The sequence below is a fragment of the Miniopterus schreibersii genome (assembly GCF_964146895.1).
Source record: "Miniopterus schreibersii genome assembly, chromosome: 8".
In the NCBI taxonomy this organism is placed as follows: Eukaryota; Metazoa; Chordata; class Mammalia; order Chiroptera; family Miniopteridae; genus Miniopterus; species Miniopterus schreibersii.
The window spans coordinates 10,323,212-10,346,459 of record NC_138109.1 but is presented as its reverse complement, the minus strand read 5'-3'; the positions used below and the strand labels follow the sequence as shown (position 1 = coordinate 10,346,459).

Below are 23,248 nucleotides of genomic sequence, written 5' to 3'. Positions count from 1 at the left end.
TCTATGCACCAAAAGGTCTCAGGTCCCATTCCTGGCCAGGGCACATACCTAGGTTGCAGGTTTAATCCTCAGTCGGGGCATAAATGGGAGGGAACTGATCGATGTGTCTTTCTCTCAAATCAATAAAACATCCATGGGTGAGGATAAAAAAGATAAATCAGCCCAGCCAGCATGGCTCAGTGGTTGAGCATCAACCTAGGATCCAGGAGATGGCAGTTCGATTCCCGGCCAGGGCACATGCCCGGGCTGCCGGCTCGATTCCCAGCAGGGGGCGTGCAGGAGGCAGTCGATCAATGACTCTCATCATTGATGTTTCTATCTCTCTCTCTCCCTTCCTCTCTCTGAAGTCAATAAAGACATGAAAAAATAAAACAAAAAATATATACTACTAACATATATGCATATGGGAAAGTCTGGGACAGTTTATTAACAATGGCTCTGAATAACTAGATATTTTTTCTTTCTCATTGTATGTAGTAAATATAATGAATGTCATAGGAAAGAAGGAAAAAATTACTTCTCCCTTTTATCCTCATATTTTGGTGGAACCCTGAGAGGATGCTACTGTCATCTAATGAGCAGAGACCGGGAATACTAAGCATCCTGCAATTTTAGGGGCAGTCTCACTTGACAGAGAATAGTCCTGTCCTAAACACCAGAACAACCCAAACTGAGCTACACTGCTATCAATGACTGAATTACAACTGAACACCATTCACTGAATACCTATACAACACCAAATGCTTTCAAAAGGCACTAAGACTAAGGCACAAAAACTTTTATTTGTATTTAATTATCCATACCATATCCTCAATACACTAGAATGAATGCACTTTCCCCCAAATAGCAAGCAACAATCATTTGAACTGTGTCTTTATACAATCAACACCAGCTGAATATTTAATTCACTCAACAGTCTCTCTCTCTACAAACCAAGCTGAGATCTTTCCCTGGGCCATTAGGTCTTCATGTAACCACTCCAGCTGTTCAGGTCAAAAACTCTGAGAAAACCAGAAGCTTAATAGCAGCTAACATTTATTACATAAGCACTTCTTATGTGCCAGGAACTGGGTAAAATACCATGCATACATAGTGTCCTTTAATTCTTTACAATTGCCACTGGGGTAAAAATGATTATGTTCCTATTTTACAGATGGGGAAACTGAGGGGTTTAGAAATTAAGTGATAGGTCCAAGGTCATAAAGTTAGCAAGCACTAAAACCTGTAAATGATTTCAAATCTCACATTCACATTCTTTCAGTTTAGAAAACAAAAAGGCGTATGAGAAAAGAGGTATTTAGGCGACTCAAAATGTTTGGAGACTTTAGGACTAATATGGGATTGTTACCCAGTGCAAACCCTCAGAAATGTCATTTCCATCAGAAAAACCAAACTGATGGCAGAATACATATATATTGATTCTGGGAGGTAATATAGCAATCTTTGAAAATAGTATATTTTATATCCTACTTTAATTTCAAAAGGAATCTATAGTTTAAAAATTTTTAATTTCATAAAAATTATTTTCTGAAACCCTGGTTGGGTGGCTGTTAGTTAGAGCATCATCCCGCGCAACGGTTGTGGGTTTGTCTCCTAGTCAGGAAACATACCTAGGTTGCAGGTTCAATCCCGGCTGGTGTGTATTGGAGGCAACTGATTGATGATTCTCTCTCATATCAATGTCTCTCTCTTTCTATATATAAAATCTACAAAAATATATCCTCAGGTAAGGATAAAAAAATATTTTCTGAAAAATGGTGAGGCCTTTCTAATATTATTCAAATTACATACAATTAGCCAAAAAAACAAAAACCAAAAAAAACTCCACCAACCCTGACCGGTGTGGCTCAGTTGGTTGGGCGTCACTGGTGCACTGAACGGCTGCCCAGGTTTGATTCCCAGTCAGGGCATATGCTCAGGTTTCAGGCTCAATTACCAATAGAGGGTGTGCACGAGGCAGCTGACGGATGTTTCACTCTCACAAGGATGGTTTTTTTTTTCTCTCTCTCTCTCTCTCCCTTTTCCTTCCTCTCTCTCTAAAAATCAATAAAAATAAATAATAAAAAATACTCCTCCAAAAACTACTCTATGTATTGGCAAGCTACTGGTAGAATTTCAAATAGATAATTATAATGAGTTTTCTGAAAGAAAGTTGGTACTAAAAGGAAGACAGTAGTAGTCCCAAATAATTACTTATCAGCTCTATGAAATATACTTAAAATGAAAGGTTTTTTTTCTTTTCTTTCAAGGTAACCTGAAATAGTTTCCAATTCATCCGTATCTATATCACATGTCAATTTAAAATGCTGATTTTATTATTCAAATTTCCACTAAGCATAAACAACTGAGAGGAAACCAAGAATTCTGCATTCTTCTTTCTGAAAATCAAGGCCTATACGACACAAAATGTCTAACAACCTAAAAATTTTAGCAGGTCAGAGTTTCATCATCAAGGAATATTATGAATTCTTCATCAAGGCCCAGCTATAGAGAGAGTCTGAACAAAGGATATATTTTAAGGCCTTTTAGTACAGTATTCAGTATGCTTAGCAAAATTCTAACTAGCAAAAGGATTACAACTGTGCAGAAGTAATGAAGTAGTCCTGAAGGGAATAGCTGGTAGGTTCCTCTCCACTCGGACTGAAAGCATTCTGAATTCTGACTGCAAACAGCTTTATCACTGGGTGCAGGAAGTGGTTTATCACACTACCTATGAACTGCACTCCTGCAAGATGAATGACTTTAATATTTAAAAATTTAGCCTTAAGCATGCAGGAGCCTCTAACTCTGAACAATGCTGAAAGAAGTATTTGACAGTGCAAGTTTCAGAAGCATGCCAGGTTAGGATTTGTTATCTATATTTTGACCTAAAACTATCTTATTTAAACAAATACAACATAGGACTTGTGTCTTCAAGTTTACTAGGCTCCTCAATACTCAAGGGAAAAAACACAATTATATTTCAATCCTATAAACAACACTGAAATCATACATTAGTTTGTAAATGTCACTAACTTGCAGTAAAACACCAATAATATATATTTTAAAACATATTTTTATTGATTTCAGAGAGAGGAGGGGAGAGGGAGAGAGAGAGGTAGAAACATCAATGATGAGAGAGTCATTGATCGGCTGCCTCCTGCACGCCCCGGACTGGGAATCAAGCCCGCAGCCCAGGCATGTGCCCTGACTGGGAATCGAACCGCAATTTCCTGGATCCTAGGTTGGTGCTCAACCACTGAGCCACGCCCGGCTGGGACCAATAACATTGAATACCTCTATACCAATTATGTGTCAATTCCCAAATGCTTTTGGAAGAACAACTTTTAGAAAGTATATTTACTAACAGGCAGCTATAGATTATTAAAGAGTTTAAAGGAATAAATAATTTAAGAAAGTAGAAAACAAATATAATTTCCATACATTCTTAGGATGGTCGGAAACATTATAATAGTATGCTCAAAGTCACTTGCTTTCCCCTGTGTCTAGTGAGAATTGTTTCTCAATTTTAGGTATGGTCAACCTAAATCCAACTAGGCAGGAAAGAGACGTTGTAATATCCCACTTTCTGGCATGAGATTTCCCTTAATGTTTTCTATTATAAATCCAACAGGATTTACTTATTTCAACAAACATTTGACACTCCACATTCACAGTCAATAGGAGAAACCTTCGTATGATTCCTGCCTCAGTAGTTAAGGCTATAATTTAAGCACTTTTCATATGCTAGGCTTGCCCCACAATAACCCTGTGAGGTAGGTCTTCTTTATTCCATTCTGGAAGTGAAGGAACTAAGACACACAGAACACTGACTCACCAAGACCAAGTAGCTAGTGCATGATAGAGTCAGCATTTGAACTCAGTACTATCTCCAACTAAGGCCATAAAAGCCAAGCTGATAAGAACACTTTATGTTTTTAAAATAGCAGGATAAACAGGAACATGTTGAATATGTAAGTAAAACTGTATTTTTCTTGTAAAGCAATATATACTTTGATTTATTATCCCAACCTTGTTGCCGAAAAAGTTTAAGCCAGCTAAGCTTTTATAAATATATATTGACAATGAGGCATTAATAAAAATATAGAAAAATTTTACCAATCACCCCTACTTTACTTTCTTAGATGTTGAACACTTTGATTTTCAAACTCAAAGCTTTGTTTAAAAGTGGGTATCTAAATAATCCTCAGATGTTTTACTCTCACTCCTAAATGCTAAGGGTAGTATATTAATATAAAAAGAGACTAAAGATAAGAGGGAGGAAAACAGTTGTACACAAACCTTGCTTCTGGTCGCTAGCTGCAGTGACAGGGGTGCTGACAGCAAGATGAGCGCTCTCCACAGTCCCATAAACCACAGGGCTGTGCTCGGGGACCTGGCTGGGCAGCTGCTGGGATTTGAAGTACAAAAAAGGGTGATAATGAGCGTGCGAACATAAAAACTAGCAATATGGAGCCCAGGCCGAGTGGGGAGACAGCGTGGGGCAGGAGGTCACGAAATTAAAAAACAAAACAAAACAAACGGAAAGCGAGGAAAAAATATATAGGCCAGTTTAATAAATTCGAAAAGTATATGGGACGATGGGGAAGAAACGGAAAGAGGCAGCAGGAAAGGGGAAGGAAAAGAGATGATTACTATTGACCACAGCAAGAGAAGACAGCACAACAGTCATTAGTACAATGCATTCTGCGGCGTTCCTTCTAAGGAGAGAGACTTTCAACCTAACGATAGATGTCACATTTGAGAGGGAACTTAACAGCCTCCCAAAGACCAGGGGGTTTGGTCAACTTCACTCAGAAACTACTGAGCAAAGTAGTTCATCTGCCAAAAGCAGGACAAAGCACTATGGTTTTAAAACCAGTTACTGATTCAAGAGAACTATACTGAGAGGTGATTCTTGTCATTTGTCCATGTAATCACATAGGTAAAATGCAACCTGCAAAGTCTCTAAAGGCACTTTCACCTTAAAAAATGTCTTTAGCTTCTGAGTCAAGGGTGATATCTTTTCACAGTCCGAAATCTGACTAAAATATGTGGCTCTGCAGAGCTTAGCGGAAACTTTTATTTTCACTCAGCCAGTATATCGAAACAAAAAATGCCCATCAAAATTCTAGCAGGGTAGGTTGAAAAAACTGCAGCCACTGTGCAACTTAGTGGGACAAGAACCAACAAGGAAGGACACGGACACTCATTCTACATCACGTTCCAGGCGGGCCTTTGTTCTGGGTTTGACGGTTACACAAAAGCCACAAAACGAAGCAGTGTCTCTCCTCGGAGATTTAAGGTAGAGTTTTTGATAGACACAGTCTCCAACATTGAATTCCATCAGTGCTATCAGAGCAGAGCTCCCTGCAAAATTCTGATTTTCTTTTTGTTTTGGATTTTCTAGGGGGGTAGGTGGGTGGGATTTTGGTATGGATGATTTGGGGGAGATAGGGCCACTTAAAAGTGAGAGTTAATAAAAACATTTTCAAGTCATATAAGTTTCACATACACTGGGAATATAAAGTAAAATATACCAGTGTGGACAATATCATTTATTACAGGTAGGAATGGGGAAAATGCTATTTCACCTACTCTTTTAGATTTTGAAATTACTCATATTCCACACTTACTTCTAAATGAAGACTACTAAAATTATATTTTCACATATTAAAAATGAAGTTACTGTTTTCACTTTGAATCATGGCCAAATAGATGGAATGGTAGATTACTCTACTTTGAATACTTAGTTCCAGTGGGAGGAAAACTGTATTACTAAAATTCAAAAATCAGAAAGGCTTCATATAGCTATAAATGAAAATATAAACTCAGTTCAATTCTATGGCTGAAAATGGCTTCAAAACAATGGAAGGATTCTATGTTACTTAGCATTTATTAACAGTTATTCACATTCCAAGAAAGAAAGAGCTGTAACTGTGTCATTTACCTGAAAGGAAGATAATGATAACTACTTCAATTGCCTAGGAAATTAATATCCCCCTCCCAAAAAAGGGGGTAATTGCAAAAAGTAGGTCACCAAAATGACATCCATAAAGTGAGATGTTTAAGACAGTAAAAGGCTACTAATACCTATAAATATGTATAGATCGGAGAGTTTTTCAATCTAAGATGAAAATACCTTCAATCATATTGAACATTTTTAAATTAACAAAGTCCTAGGAAGGTCTTATGCGTGAAGCATTTGTAAGAAAGGAATGAAATAGCATGGTTAAATCACAGTTCCAAACCCAGGCATCTAGTACACAGTTCTACAGCCAGAAAATGCTAGCCAAGTACTTCTCAGTTTCTTAGCTGTAAAATGAAAAGAAACTAAAAATCATTTGAGCTTTAACATTTTCTAAGCCTCTGACAGTACCAAGAAAATAACATATTAACATACTATATAATTCAATACTTTAATCTTGTTTTAGATTCTTTTTAATTTAGGAAAATCTCAAACTTTAGCTTAACCTCTAATTTCAAGTCTTCTCTTCTAATGAAATAACTATAAAGTCTGTTACAAAGGAGTTCCTTATCTTTCCAAAGCACAACCATGGCTTATTTTATCTGAGTGATACATCAGAAAAATCAGGAAACACACTGGATATTGTGACTCAAAACATCACATCTAATGCTGTAGGAATTTTGACCCCTATAAGGAAATGAAGCTTTTGGGTAGCTAGAGAACTTGGTTATATGATCTACACTGCTGAGAATACTTTAAGGAATTTCAAAAATCACTGAACTTCATTCATTCATTATTGGTGGATATGAAAATTTATAAAAATAATTCTGGAAGGGCACTTGGTATCAAAATATAAAATAATTCAATAAAGATGACTGGGATGTCAGAGTTAAAGGGTCTGATTGGCAGAAAAATAAAAAGACATTTCTCAATTTTCAAATAAAGTGATAAAGGAATTTAAAAGTATGGCAAGATATTAGATACCTGACAGTATCATCCAAGAAATGAACTTCCTTTATAAATTCTACTTGAGAATCTATTCTGTTAAAGATTTATATATTAAATCGGAAGTACTGGCCTTAAGGGATAATGGTCGATTTGGGCCCAAATGCTGCAGGAATTAATTTTTTAAACAGAATGTTTACCAACAGGTGAAATGGGCCACAAAATCTTGAACTGTCCTTGAGTAGTACTCAGTACAATTTAAAATTCATTTCTCTTTATATAGCCCACACTGTTCCTACTCAGAGGCCACTTTCCTCTACTATCTATTTTAATCTTGTATAGGACAGGATGCTTAAATACAGAGGTAATTATAGATAGGGAGTCACCAAACCATGGCCCAGGGACCACATACCTGTTTTTGAACTGCCCGTGAGACAGGAACTTTTTACATTTTTAAATAGTTGGTGAAAAAAAAATCTAAACAACAATAGTATTTGACACATGAAAATTACAGAAAACTTAAATTGTAGTGTCCATAAACAAAGTTTTATTGAAACAACCACAGCCATTCATTTACATATCGTATATGGCCGTTTTCATGCTACAATGGCAGCAATGAAAGAAACTATGGCTCCAAAGCTGAAAATATTTACTATTTGGTCTTTTACAGAAAATGCTTGCTAACCCCTACTGTAATTCACTGAGAGAAAGCCAGAGACTCCAAATAGTTATTACAAATATAAGGAAGATTCTGATGTAATTTATTGTTATCTTAAGAAGCTCTCTGAATACTTCACATTTCATTATTTTAGATATATAGCTGACCCTTGGTATCGCTGGGGATTGGTTCTAGGAGCTCTCATGAATACCAAAACCTGGGGATGCTCAAGTGCCTCATATAAAAAGACAGAATATTTGCATAAAACCTACACACATCCTCCTGCATATTATATTTTAAATCATCTCTAGATTACTTAAAATATGTATTGCAATGTAAATGCTATGCAAATAGTTGTCATACTGTATTGTTCATGGGGTAATGACAAAAAGTGTACATGTTCAGTACAGACACAACCATCACAGGCCTAACCACATAGCACATACATGTGAACAACAATGTAACATTTTTTCTCAATATTTCAAACTGTGGTTGGTTGACTGCGGATGCAGAACCCGTGGATACAATGGACCGACTCTAATTGATTTTTCAAAGTCCTATTTAATGACTTTAAAATAATCCTTAAACAAATACCTCGTGTTTAACATATATAAATCCTGAGGACAACCAAGTACAGCCCTCATTGAGAAACATTATAAGGATTAAGACAGTAAAATAACAACAAATGTCTCCAGAAAAAAGGACCAAAACATGCTTCTTTACGAAGTGAGAGAATTCTCCACGTTCATTCATTAGAAAGGTATGCACATATTTCCCCCTGGTGTTTACCACGCACAAAACATTGAGAACCCACTGGTAACTAAAACAGGTGAAAATCCTTAGCTTCATGGAGCTTATATTCCAAGGGAAACATATTGAATAATAAACCATATACACATAATGAAATATTATTCAGCCATAAAAAGAATGAATCTTGTCATTTGTGACAACATGGATGAACCTTAAGGGCATTATGCTAAGTGAAGTAAGTCAGAGAAAGACAAATATTGTATGGTTATACTTACATGAGGAATCTTAAAAACAAATAAACTAAGCTCATAGATACGAAAATAGATTGGTGGTTGCCAGAGGCAGGGGGTGGGTGTAGGTGAAATGGGTAAAAAAAAGTCTAAAGGTACAAACTTCCAGTTATAAAATAAACAGGTCCTGGGGATATAATATACAGTATGACGACTACACTTAATAACAGCACTATATTGCATATTTGAAAGTAGCTGAGAGAGTAGATGGTAAAAAAAAGAAATTTTTTATAACTATGTATGGTTGATGGATGTTAGACTTGTGATCATTTTGCAATACACACAAATATCAAATCATTATTTTGTATAAATGAAACTAATATAATGTTGTATGTCAATTGTACCTCAATAAAATAAATAAAAAATAGAGGAGAGGCAAGAAAGAAGCAAGGAGATGAAATGAGTAAGGAAGTGTCTGTTGTCTAGGGGAGAGATGAACGTGGCTTAGAGTATAACAGCAGTGAAGTGGTAGGAATGAGCCAGATAGCACTTGCTGATATAAAGCAAGCTATGGAATGTGATATAAAGATGATTTAAAGATGACTTCTCAGCTTACGTCTTTTTGACATACCAGTTGGTATGTCAAAAAGATTTCTTTAACATGTAAAGAATGCTTAGAAGTCAGAAAATAATCAGCTCAGAAAAAAATCGTCACCTCAAAGAAATGTGTACAAAAGACATGAATAGATAACTCACATACACACAAATAACCAGTACACATCAAAATTCTTAACTCCACAAACCAATAAATAAAAATTAAATGAGATTTTAAAGAATCTATCAAATAAGCAATAATGGAAGGAAAGGAATATTATTGTTTACTGCTGGTGGGAGATTAATTGGTACATTTCTGGAGGGTAAGTCACAACACCATGGCCCAAAAATAGGCAAACAAAGTTGTTCATCACAGTACTGTTTATATTAGTGATAAACAGGAAAGGACAGGAATGCCCATCAATTAAATAAACTAGAGTACTTCCAAACAAAGAAATATCATGTAGCCTTAAAAATTATAACACCTAGAGCCAAGCATGAACACTTCTGTATGATCACAGAAAAAAAAGATAGTTATAAAATGGCATAAACCTAAATACATTAAGTGATAGGTATAGATATGTATCTATGCATATATGTATTAAAAAATGTCTGAAAGTTATTCACCAACTAGTAAACAATGGTTAACTCTCAGTACCATTTAGGATTTCAATTCTTGTTGAAGGTTCATGAAAAAACATGGTTCGAGTAAAAACAAAAAATCATTTAAAATACAATAAAATTTAATATTAATGTCTTATAAGTGAATCATTATTGGGACGCCAAAACAACTTAAAAATATACTCACTCCAATGGCTTCCAAGATAAAGTATCTCAATAGTGACCTTAAGTCAAATTTTGTTTTCTTGTTTTAGGAATTTCTATAGGTACTGAAGCTGGAGAACCTTGATTTTATTAAAAATTCAAGACAAAACCCTGTTGGAGACAGACCTCATGAAATCAACAACCCTGTTTTACAATTCTTTAAGGTTTCCAGGTATCAAGTTTATAAGTAGCTCTTCAAAAAACTGAATAACCTGCTGACAGTGAATTTTCCCAAATGACAGGAGAGGCTATACCCTTCCTAAGAAGTGCCAGCAATCATGAGTTTCCAACCTTTTCTCTGCCCCTACACCCTACGGCATAGGACTCTCTCCCAAGTTATAACTGTGTTTCACTGTAAAAGTAATTCTTAACAGAAAAGAAAAAGAACAAACGGGAGTAGGGAGAGAAAGAAAGGTATACAGTTCATTAAAAAAATTAAGTGATTTTGATGCACAAGCCTATCCCTGTGGAAGCAGACAATTTTGGAAGCCTTGGCATTATGTACTTATTTTTACCCTACATGGTTCCATAATGACTTTGAGGTAGCTAGCACATTTCTTAATATAGAAATATTCCTTGTGCCTAATTGCTAACAACAGATATATAGCTGAGAGCTTTTGATGCTGATGAAAAAGTAACAAAAATGTCCCCTTGTTTCCCACTTTAATATTTAAGAGCTAAACAGGAACTGAGATTTCATAGTACAGTCTCTCATTATATAGATGAAAAAATAGGGGTTTAAAGGGTTTGATGTTCTGACCCAAGGTCATAAATCTAAGTGACAGAGTGGGGGGACCAGCACCAAGTGTTCTCATACTCTATGATGTCCATCCAGGCACCGACCACTGTCTGTGATCATTTTAATGGGCACATGTACACACATATGTATATTTTTTATATATTTGAGACATAAAATCTCCAGGAGTTTTTCCATAGCTCATTTTAAAACCTAGGAAGTAAGACAATTTCAAAATCAAAATCTTTAGGGCAAAACAGCAGCAGCAGCAAAAACTTGTTTCCTCACATAAACCCAATGTAGTTTCCCTCAATTAACTCTCAGCTTGCATGCTTGCCAAAATCACGCCCATTATCCACCTCTTCAAACATCCTCACGTAAACTCTATGCTGTGTTACTATAAATCCAGACATCTAAGCTTGAAGAGTCACCTCTGGCCCCTCCCTCTCTTTTATATCTAGGGGAACCATGCACCCTGTTTACCTGGACAGCACAGCTTTATGCCTGTTATCCCAGCAAAATGATTAATAGCATTCCCATTCACTTCTAAAACAGTCCCAATTTAAATGATAAATTATATGGTCACCTTTTTCATAATCCTTACTTAGTAACCAGTCACTGAGTATTTCTCTAACTGGCTTCCTCTCCTTCAACGGACTTTCTAATTTATCACCTGAAATGACAACAGTTTCCTTTCCTCCAATTTCCCATCTCCATGTGCTTTTGCACACGATGCCCTCTGCCTGACCACCCTCTCTTTCCATGTTGTGAATACGCATCTGGGAACTCAGATCAAATGGCATCTCTGCTGTAAAGCCTCCCAGACTCTTCCAGTCATTCTCTGTGCCTCCTAAATAACAATAACTGCAATACTGGTAACAGGTAAAATTTACTGAATGCTCAATTATTATGCCCTTAGCTTAAGCAATTTTAAGTATTTGATCTCATTTAATCCTTATTATAATTCTACATGATAGCTTTTATTTCATTTTTTAAAATTTGGAAGCTAAGGCACTAGAATATTAAGTAACTTGGCTAAAGTTACACAATTAAGTAGTGGCACTGGGACCAGAAACCAAGTATGTCTGATTCTAAGGCAAAGCTTTAAACCCCTCCCCTGTACTCTCTCACCTATCCCACCATTAATATGTTCCTGTGATACAACATATTTGAGTCTGTGTTACAACTCTGTCCCATTTGGTCTGCTTGGTGCTTTAATAATTCTCTGTATACACTTCACAGGAAGACCAGTTATATATTAAAAAGTGTCCTCTGTCTCCCTTAAAGAGACTGGGACAACCTCAATGACAGGGAAAGGCTTTGCTATGCACTGTATATATATTGTGGCTCAAAGCAGGTAATCCATAAGGCCAAAAGCAATATAGTATTTACTATTCAGTCATAAATTCTGATGCAGAGGGTTGTTTCTTCTGCACTCTTACTAACTAGGATGTGGTTCAGGATCTATCTAGAATTATGATGAAATTGGTAAACTAGCAACTTTTAAGTTAAACTTAATAGGTTTTCTTTAGCTGACATAATGCTATTTGTTAGAATTAGTAGCCAACATTTAAAACTTGCAGATTTTTTACATAGAGATTTCTAGCTTCTTTTGAAAGACTGGGTCAACATTTTTACACAATATAACAATCAGGCAGTAAAGACCAGGGATGTCCTCTCCTATTCTATGTGCACCACTCACCATGAATTTCTGGAAAATGAAGTATTTCTAGTGTGCGTATGTCTGGTAAAAAGCTATTTGTTCATTCTATGAATTTCATGAATTTGGAAAGAAAAGAGAATGGTAACTGTGGATTAAAATGCAAGTTAACTAATAAAATAAATTGATGCTTCATGACAACATCACACCTCAAAAAGTACTACCAACATTATAATTATTGGCTGATGGCCTTTATCAAATAAAAATGTACATTTAATGTGCTTTATGATTACACAAACACATATACTTGTACTCAGGCCTGTGGTGACTGGGGAAAGATAAAGAACAGAAGGATTTCTGTGGCTAAGGACAGAGGAGTAACAGAAAAACAAACCAACCCCACAGGGAAAATACAAGATATACTGCCCGGCCGACATGGCTCAGCGGTTGAGCATCGCCCTAGGATCCAGGAGGTCGAGGTTCGATTCCTGGTCAGGGCACATGCCCGGGTTGCGGGCTCAATCTCCAGTAGGGGGAGTGCTAGGGCGGCCGATCAATGACTCTCATCACTGATGTTTCTGTCTCTCTCTCTCCCCCTCTCCCTTCCTCTCTCTAAAATCAATAAAGATTTTTTTTTTTTTTTAAAAAGCAAGATATACTAACACATTTTCAAGTTGAAAATTTAAATAGAAATCAACAAAAGGTTGTCAACCATATGGCTTGACAGTAACAATATTTTAATTAATGTGGAAAAATACAGACCAAAATTTAACTGCCCTGACCAACCAATGCTAAATTTTTGCTATAGTAAGTACATAATTTAAATGTGTAAATGCTGCTTGTCCCATGTTTACTTCCAGAGACAACATTAAATATAAGGCCGCCTTGATCATTCCAGACGTGAAATTCCTGGGGAAATAAGGGAATGGGGAAAAGTCCTAGTAACAATCATTAATATGACCTTATAATTCACGTATCTAGATGGTTATATTTCACACTTATTTAGATGATGGAAGACTGAGATAAATGTCTGCCAGAGACAGACATTACAAGCAAAACATCATCACACAAAGGCACAAGTGTTAGGCTTACTCAAAATTCAGATTTTCAAGGAGCTCTAAACATGGATGGGTATTTGTCTCCCCGCTAATGCCCCTGCTCCGGTAAAGATGGCATTTTCTTTTTTCTTTTTTATGGAATTTATTGGGGTGACATTGGTTAATAAAATTATGTAGGTTTCAGGGGTACAATTTCCTAACACATCCTCTGTATATTGTAGTGTGTGTTCACCGCACCAAGTCAGGCCTCCTTCCATCACCACATACCCTCCTACACCCTCGTCTCCCCCGCCCCCTTCCCCTCTGGTAATCACCATGCTATGGTCTGGGTCTATGAGGTGTTTTTTTATCCCTTTGGTTGGTTTTTGCTAAATGCCATGTATTTGTGATCTCAATTTTTAAGAACATTTTAAAGAACTTTTTTAAAACCTATACTACTAACGTTAGTAGTCTATCCTTCTGAAATACATTGTATTTGATCATCCACATCACCTGTTAGTGAACTGGGCTCTGAGGAATACCCCATTATCCAGCACAAGATGGGGAAGCAAGCAGCCCCTACTTAACAACTTTGGTTCTAAGTTTTATATGCTGGGCTTTCACTTTAGATATTCTGAAAATCTGAAATCACTCATGTTCTCTGAATGGTGTAACAAAATTTAAAGTAACCCAGTAGGGAAAACAAAATCTTGTCAAATTTGGGGGATTCCATTCTCTATTCTAACTAAACTCCTGCTCCTCCAGGAATGTCTTGATTTCTAACAGCAAGAAAGTAAACTCTTAAGAAGACCACGATAACCACATACTTCAACAGGAACAAAAAGGTGCTTAAACTAACATAATTTACTAATAAGCTCTGTAAATAATTAAAAAAGGCATCTTCCACTCAAGAATCTCATTTATGTAGTACTAAAAGGTAAGAGGTGTACCTATAATACAACTAACTATGCTCTAAGTAACACAATCATCTCAAACAATACTGTTCAGTACAAATACCTAAATTCTCAACCTTACTGTTTGTATTAATGTAGTGTGCACCATTTAATTACTAAGGCTCCATGCTGAAAACATAAAATACTCATTTAATGATGAAACTTCCATAGGAATGCAGCTCCTTTAGGTATCATGCAATAGTTCATTAAGAAAAGTGGCAGCAGCTATGCTCTGAGTGTGAAGACAATACACAGAAATATTATCAATAAAAATTTGTAGTTAGAACAATTTGTAAAGAAAAACAATATGTCTCTTTAAATATCATTTAGATATTCGAGGCTATGAGACAACTGATGGAAATGGAAAGTACAGAAAGCAGCTATGGGGGGGGGGGGGGGGAGAAGGAAGAGTTCAGTTGAGATTAGTGAACAAATACACACCAGCATCCATCATGGCTCACTGCAACTTACCTGGGGAGGAGTGGGTGTGGATGCAGGTCTCCCTATGGGTGGAGTAGGATTTCTGCTGCCACCTCCAGACATAATCTCCTCTGTTATGTCTTTACCTCCCTGGTTTGGATCCCGAATTCTTATCTATAAGGTTATAATAAGATATCATATTTACAGATGGGTGTCTATATAGATTTACAGGCATAAAATGTATTAAAGGTACAAAACTGGAAAACCTGTCACATATCAAAGCTGATAATTACCATATTTGATTTTATTTGAATCACAAAGCTATATGGGGTCATTCAGAGAAATTTAGGCCATTAGCTCTGGCATGAACTAATTAAAATAAGCTAAATGAGACTTAGTTGGCTGAATTTCTAGGCCAAACAGGCAATATTAACGTTTATCTTGTAAGCACTGCCAAATTGAGTGATTTTATTTATAGTGCTTAACATAAGACAAAATTCATAAAATAGTTTTAAGAGATGGAAGGTACTACAATGAAGTTTTAAAGGCCTTAAATGGTTCTCTAACAAAATGAGAAATTCACATATCCTAGGACTCAGAAATAGGAATTTACGTTGTAGATAACCTTACATATGCATGTAAGGGTTCTTACTGCAATGCTGTTTTCTGCAGCAGACAGAAATATCTTCAAGGCTGGTGAAGAGCATGACAATGAAAATTATGCCATGTGCCTACAGTTAAATACCAGCCAGCCAGTAGAAAGACTGAGACTGATCTACATGTATTGCTATGGAATGGTCATCGAGATGTACTGGTAAGTGAAAAGATGCAAGATGCAGAACAATGTGTATGGTCTTTTAAATTTTTTTAAAGGCTACTTATGCTTCTAGATGTCAGTGAACATGATTCTATAATAGAGTTGGGTCTAGGTCTTTCATCCTGGGACAGTGCTGTGACATAAAGGCTTATCATTACCTTCAGTGCTTAATGAAGGTAGCCCTGGCTTATTGACAATTTCAAAGAATTCACTAATAAAACCATCTGGATCTTGAAGCTCTTTTGGAAGTAGTTTCTTCAGTAAGATTTCCAATATCAGCTATTTTTTTTCAGGTCTGAAAGCTTGTTTCTAATACAGTTTTAAGTATTAATTCTAACTCATCTGTTCTACTTTCTTCCTCAGTAACTATTATCACTGCCCTCCATTTTCATGATCTCCTTTATTATTTTTCCTGCACTCTGCAAGTGCTCTTAAAGTCCAACAACTACCATGTTGTTTCAACATTTCCAAAGCACAGTATCTCAACTCTAGTGTTACTATACATCGGCATGTCCTGTTTATTAAGATGTGTGCGCAAGTCATTTGTTCCTGATAATAAAGAACCAAAGTTTTGAACGTCACTAATTTTTATTAAATGAGAGTATTTTTAAGATTATTGCTATCATGCCATGTCCACCTAACTTATCTGTGTGAATGAGGGAGTCTCTTATAAACATCATCCATTTTGAGTGTTCTGATGGATAAAAGATTACAAGCCACTCTTCCACAAAATGTTCTGCAATGTGAAGTTGTTTTTGCTTAAGCATACATCCACTTATTTTCCCTTTTTTAAATTTAAACTTTTTATTGTTGATACTACTGCAGCTGTCCCCCACTTCCTCCCCCCAGGCCACTCCCCCCTTGGTCATCCCCACACCAGTGTGTGTGCCCACGGGCCAGGCATATGTGTCCTTTAGCGAATCCGCACCTTCCTTTACGCGACGTGAATTTTATGACTGCACTCTAATGCTCTTGGGCCTGCCTTACTAGACAGAGGCAAAGCCCCTATAATGTACTAAAAACAACTACACTACCTTTTCTAAATTCTGCTTTCTGTTTCTTAAATATCTTCCATAGGAAGGATTTTTCTTATTGACCTTAACATATTGCTCATTTAATCTTGTGCTCTTTCCCCCCATCAGTTCATATTTGAATATAGAGATGACTAGGACTAGAGTTAAAGGGCAACCAGGATGTGAGAACTGAGCTCAAATTCCTCCACTTAGAAGATCTTAGAGGACTAAACCCTCCCAGTTCTGAAGCTGGAGGGCATACCTAGTTTGGTGCATGCTGAAAACTGAAAATAAGGAAATGGTACTCGCAACTTATAGTTAAATGCCCATACAAATCCCCTATGTCTAGTGGTGAGGATACAAAGGAAGAACAAAAAAAAAAAGGTGATCATTTGTGAACTAAGATGAATAATGATTACAACTGTGAGTAAACTTATCTGACGAGTGAATGGACATTCAATGTAAAATAAGAAAACTGGTGAGATCTCTTACTGTTTTTTTCTCTCTCTTGGCTGGAGGAGGCTGCTGCTGTGTAGCCACTATGATAGGTGCTGACTGATACACTGGCTGGCTTGGGTAAAAAGGCGTTCCTAAAGAATTAGAAAAGATTAAGAAGCATTCAGTTATTCTTCGGGCCACTGGAAGACCATTAATGACACTGTGTCACCATACCAATAGCTTAATAAAGTAACAAAAACAAACATTCTTCTTACTCATCTCTTTCCATTAGCTCCCCTCCAGCTAAGGAAGTGGTCAAGGAATGATTCCCAAATACTCATAAACACCTACTTTTTCTTTAGTATCCAATATGAAAACAAATAACCAATCCCTGCTGATTACCACTAGAGATACCTTTCAAAAACACTGATTGTACTATAGCACTGCTTCAGGAACTCTATTCTGGAGCCCCATTACCTGCAACAGTGGCTCTCAGCAAGGGTCTGTGAAAGCGTGTTTTGTGTGCGGGTTTGGTCAGGCACAAGAGAACATATCTGATCACCTTGGGGGATGGGAGCAGTCTAACCCTTCTCCCCACTGATGGAGAACTGCCACACAGAAAGTCAACAGTAAGGCTTGGCACATGTCCTACTTTTTAACTTTCAAAGCTTTGACTATTATTATAATTATTATTAAACCAGAGTGCTTAGAGTAAATGTGCTGAGAAGGGGTCAGACACTGGATATTTTGAACATGGAACCTACAAATGTGCTGATGTACTGGATGTGGGTGTGTGAGCCAAAGAAGTGTCAAAAAACACTCAAGTCTGCTTGTCTGAGCAAGCGGAAGAATGACAGTGCAACATTCTGTGCTATTTACTTACTGAGATGAGGAAAACTGGAGAAAGAGCAGAGCTGAGGGCAGAAAAATCAACAGTTCGATTTTGGGCATGTTACGTTTGAAATTGTTATCGGAGCTTCAAGTGGAGATGTCAAGTAGGCAGGAAGAGACACAAGTCTGGAGTCAGAGAACAGGTATCGTTTTGGAATTAGTACAACATGGACAACATTTAAACCATGAGGTCACGGCTATGAAGAAAACCCAGCAGTGGAGATGAAAAAGAAAGCCAAGGCAGGGCAGAAGGGAAGGAAATGGTCCAGGAGCAGGCAAAGTGATGAACCATGTCAAATGGTGCTGCGATGTCCGCTAAGACTAGCAGAGCAGAATGCACTGGTGAGCTTGCCCAAAGTTGTTCGGGTGGGGTTGCAGGCAAGTATTCTGATTAGAGTACGGTCAATAGTGAATGAGACCAAAGAAAATGAAGGAAGTGAGTATAGACAACTCTTTTCCTAAAAAGTTTTGCTACAATGGGAATCAGAAAAAATGGGATATAGCTGGACAAGAATATGAAGCCCCCTCCAAAAAAGATGGAAATGAAAACAGTATACTTGTATGTGGATGGGACTAATCCAGCAGAGGGAGAAAAATGATGATAATGCAGAAAAGCAGAGAAGTGAGCTGCTGGAGTAATAACCTAAATGGGCACAAGTGGAAAACTGGCCTTTGGTGGGAGCATGAACAGTTAAGTCACGGTAACAAGAAGGAAAGAACTGTATATGAAGGTAGCTGATACAGGTAAAATCCTTGGTACTTTAGCAAACAGTCAAATAATGTCAACTCTATTATCACTCTCATCACATGACAACATCATCACCATCCCCAACACTCTGCATTACCAGAACTCCGCAGAGATCAATCAGGATTAGAAAATCAGATTTGGAAAAGATCTAATCAGGGGACATGACTGGGATTTCAATAAGTTCACTGTAAAAAGACAAAAAATCTGAGCCATCCTTTAGTGGTGCGTAAACTATTCTCAAGGGAGAGCTCAAATAAGTGATTTATGCTACTCTATTATGTCACTAGCCCCAGAAGGCAGAAAACAAAATCCTAATATTGGTTTCAAATGCTGCAAGAGAAGCAATACAATCTGCTCACCTTGCCATATTTTTTAAGCTAAGTGAAATAAGATCCAAAAGGTGAACCATTTCTTAAAATAAAAAACCAGATTCTGCTAATGAAACATTTTTGAGTCAACATGACTTAGATGGAGGCTTCCACATAATACACATGCAATAAATACCAAGTGATTGAACCTGGCAGAACAGGATAATCTCTAGATAGTAGGGGTAAAACATAATTAGTAAAACATTAAGTCAACTGTGGACCCCAGGAGAAAAGGCACTCTGTCCTAACAAACAGGTTTTCTTTCTAAACGAATCCCAACTTCTTTCATACAGTCAGGGACATTTAAAAACATTTATTTGACTCTACTGAACACGAATAACTTTTGCATACCATTTATCGATTAGGCAAGTTACTTAATATCTCTGAACCTCTTCCTCATGAAATGAGGTAAGTTTGTCTAGATCAGGGCTCTGTCAACTAAAGCCCATGGGCCAAATCTAGTCCAATGCCACTTAAATTGTAAATAAAGTTCCGTTCAAAGACACCCACATACACATCTGTTTCTATGGCCTTCCCACTACAAAGGTAGGGTTGAATAGCTGCAACACATCATACGGCCTACAAAGCCTAAGATATTTACTATCTGGCCCTTTATAAAAAAAAGTTTGCTTACCCCTACTCTAGATCAGTGGTTCCCAAAACCCCAGTCTATACAAAAGGTGTCAATGATATATGGCAAGATTTTTACAATAATAATCATGAAACACACACACTATATATATAGATATACACTTACCAACCTAACATTTCTTGGAAAGGACTGTTCTTATTTTGAAATTATTTCAGTTCTACTGAAATAACTGTTGTTAAAATAGCATCTCCTATATGAAATGATAATGAGGTAAATAGCAGTTTTCTTTAAAAGTCTTATTTTCAAAATTAAAAATGTAACAGTCCTGTGTTTCTTCTTTTACTTTACTTTATATCTATTTTAGCTGCCAAGGATATTGAAAGGTCTAGGAACCACTGGTCTAGTCAATATTTAGATTTCTTCTCACTGGTTAAACCCAAAGCATAACCATCAAACAAATGTTCTATAAGATCCTGAAAGGCAGGGAGAGTATCTCAACATCTACATTCCACAAAATTCCCAGCACAATGTCCTACACATGGCCGATCTTCCAAAAACCTTTCAAAACCATGAATTTTCCATAGAAACAAAGATCAACTCAGTGGTTATATATGCAGGTCAGTGTATAAAACTCAATTTGCCCCATAGTATACCCAGAACAGTAATGATGTTGGTGTACAACCACATCACCAAATACAGTATTACCGCTCCATGAAAACACAATCAAACTCAACTTGGGATGCCAAAAAGTTTCCCATCTCCACACACATGAGGAACAATGGCTCCCTCACTCTTACGAGCTGGCGAGGAGCCCAAGCCCCGCAGAGACGCAGCAAGAGAGAGAAGGTGGCGGAGAAGCAGCGCGGCCGAGCGGGGCAGAGCGCGCAGGCTGGTGTGAAGCAAGGGGGGTGAGACCTTCCACTGCTGCCAATTCTTCTATTTTTTTCTTTTTCAACATCACTGCCACCACTCAGCATACAGACCCCGCTGTTCCCAAAACTAATTTTTCACTGTGGGACATCACACCCTTAGGTACTTTCCTGATATAACGCATCAAAATATTTAAGAAACACTGATGAGAGGAAAACAGAAAAGTAACATTGAGCAAACACTATTCATTCGTGATGTTTCCTCCACACTGTAGGAACACTGCAAGAATTATACTTTCTAAACAGAATTCTATAATCGTGGTTACTGAGTAGGTAAGAATATTCTTTGAAAATCACTGTTCAAGATTTAAACCGAGTAGGGAAATATTAGTGTGCTGAGTAAACTGTAAAGCTAAGGATGAAGAACTAAGAAATCTGGGGGAAACACTACCCAACTAACAAACTCCAGCAGCAGGGCCAGAAGGAACAAGTCTCGGATTTGTTCCTGGCAGTTCAGCCACAGGAAGGTCCCTCTGTCCTAGAAGAGAGGACTCCATTTTCAGAACATAGATTTAGGATCCCACCCCTAAACCCACTTTTAACCAGAACCCAAGATTAGGACAGGAGAAGTGGTAGAGGAAAGGGAGGCATCAGGATCAGAAGAACTGGAAATGGAAAGGTAAGAGTAAGAGAGATTCCAAGAAGAGGAAATTGGAAGGGGAATGTTTATGGCTTCTAAACAGTACGACCAGGACAGCTGCCCCAAGGTGGTATAGCTGAAGGACCTATAATTGATGGCAACTATTGGAAAAGAACTTTTAATCTAGTGGCAAACTTTAAAATTAAAATATCTGCCCAAATAATGAAAATAATCTATTATTAGAAGGCTGGGTTAATAAATTATGATTCATTCCTAATAAATTATGATTCATTCCTAAAATGAAATTCTATGTATCTTGAAATTCTATAGGTAGTGAAATGGAAAGATGTCCATGAATATAGTGAGATTTAAAAAAAAACACTGCTAAGTTTTAGAACATTATAAACAATATGTGTGTATTAGTGTTAGAAGTTGTTGAAATGGAAATATTATGGATCAATCTGTTAACTATTACTTCTTTAGGGAGTGGGGAGGAAGAAAAATAGGCTATTTCAACTTTACACGTCCTATATTATTTTTATTTTTCATCAGGAACTTGATTACTTTCATAATAAATAGAAATTTATTTTAAAGTCTTTTTAAAATTTCAATGAAGCTGGGGACACACTAGTTTTAATCTACGTGGTAAACTGCCAACTAGATGCTACTGGATCTGCATAAGAATCTCCTGATAGATAAGAGTATCTATCAAAGGGAACACACACTGCAATCTCTGGGGTACAAGTGCACCTCAATATACTGTTTTTTTGTAAAAATGAGCAAATGCAGTCTGTATGTAATAGAAATAAGACCAAAATATGTTATAATACTGTATATATAAATCAGCAAACTATTTCCCTACTAGTAAACTCAAAATCTGTATTGTTTCTATATATACTGCAGCAGTAGTATTAAGAGCAATAAAGAGGGCTAGCACAGACTTATAAAAATGTTAATGAAGATATTTTCTAAGTCAAAAAGTCATTTACATAATCTATAAATACACAATAGACTAGAATTCAGTGAGATACCTTTCAAAATGATTTTATAAATTAGAAGATACAATTGTATTCCCTTTGCAAGTTTTTAAAAATATATTCTAGCCAACACAAACAGCCAATTCTACACTGAAAAATAATTTTAATTGGATTTGAGTTTTCAGAATAAGTACCAATACAAAGGCACTAGAATTGTGTGAAAATTGAAACTTCAAGCTGAGTTCAAAGGGTACGCAAGGAACACTTCAACAGTACTGGCAACTAAGTTGGGTAATGTACATATATTATTTTAAGTTATTTTCATTACTCCTCATTATTGGCTCACACACAAAGTATGCACATGGCGGTTATAGAAATAAAATACATTAATAACACTTGTAATTTTTTCAAGGCATTTTCATTTAATTAATCCTCAAAACCTCCCTATGACACAGACCTTATCACAATTTTGCAGAAAAGGAATCACAGGTATACTGAGATATATTCAGTCACCCCACCCAGACAGTCCTAGGTGCTAGGGGATACAGCAATGAACAAAAGAAACTCCCTGTCTCATGGATATTACAGTCTAAGTGGGAGAACAAACAAGTGTTTTGGTAGACAGTGGTAAATGCTTGGAGAAGGAAGATAAGGTATAATTATGCCATCAGCAAAAATCCAGGGAATGATGAGTTGGTAGCAGATATCAGAACCTCAACACATGGGCTGTTTGCAACAGAATTACCAACTCCTGCAAAAGTTGTCATTAACTAAACATTTCTATAATACTCTTTCCATGTCAGCCATTCTCTAAGCAGTAGCTTTCAGGTCAGAACTGTTTATAACTATTTATCTATGTATAACTTCAGACCACTAAACCTCCTGGCCTAAACTGAACTGTCAAACAACAAAATGGATTAAATAAAACAAACTAGCAGAAACTGCTCAATTTTTCATACTTACCATAAGCATTGGGGAAGTCCCCAGGTCCTGGCCCAGGATAAAAAGGACCTGGCCCTGGTGGTTGAACTGGATACTGTTGCGGGGGTCCAACATAAGGAGGGCCACTATGACGGTACTAGAAGACAGAAATTAGACATTTACAAATAGTATGAAGGTAGCTTACTATGTGTGTATAAG

The 23,248-nt window shown here is 36.8% G+C and overlaps 1 protein-coding gene across 31 annotated transcripts in view; it reads right to left on the bottom strand.

Moving 5' to 3' along the window:
- The window catches only part of EIF4G3 (eukaryotic translation initiation factor 4 gamma 3), a 234,008-nt gene that overhangs the window by 90,043 nt on the left and 120,717 nt on the right, over positions 1–23,248 (bottom strand). For 20 of the 31 annotated variants that reach the window (XM_081145840.1, XM_081145844.1, XM_081145841.1 and 17 more), the window contains 4 exons: positions 23,072–23,186; positions 17,078–17,175; positions 14,807–14,929; positions 4,282–4,390 (listed from right to left, as the gene is read on the bottom strand). In XM_081145840.1, coding sequence (XP_081001966.1) covers positions 4,282–4,390; positions 14,807–14,929; positions 17,078–17,175; positions 23,072–23,186 — 445 coding nt within the window. The remainder of the gene's footprint in view (positions 1–4,281; positions 4,391–14,806; positions 14,930–17,077; positions 17,176–23,071; positions 23,187–23,248) is intronic. The other 11 variants (XM_081145846.1, XM_081145839.1, XM_081145827.1 and 8 more) reach the window with 1 other exon arrangement.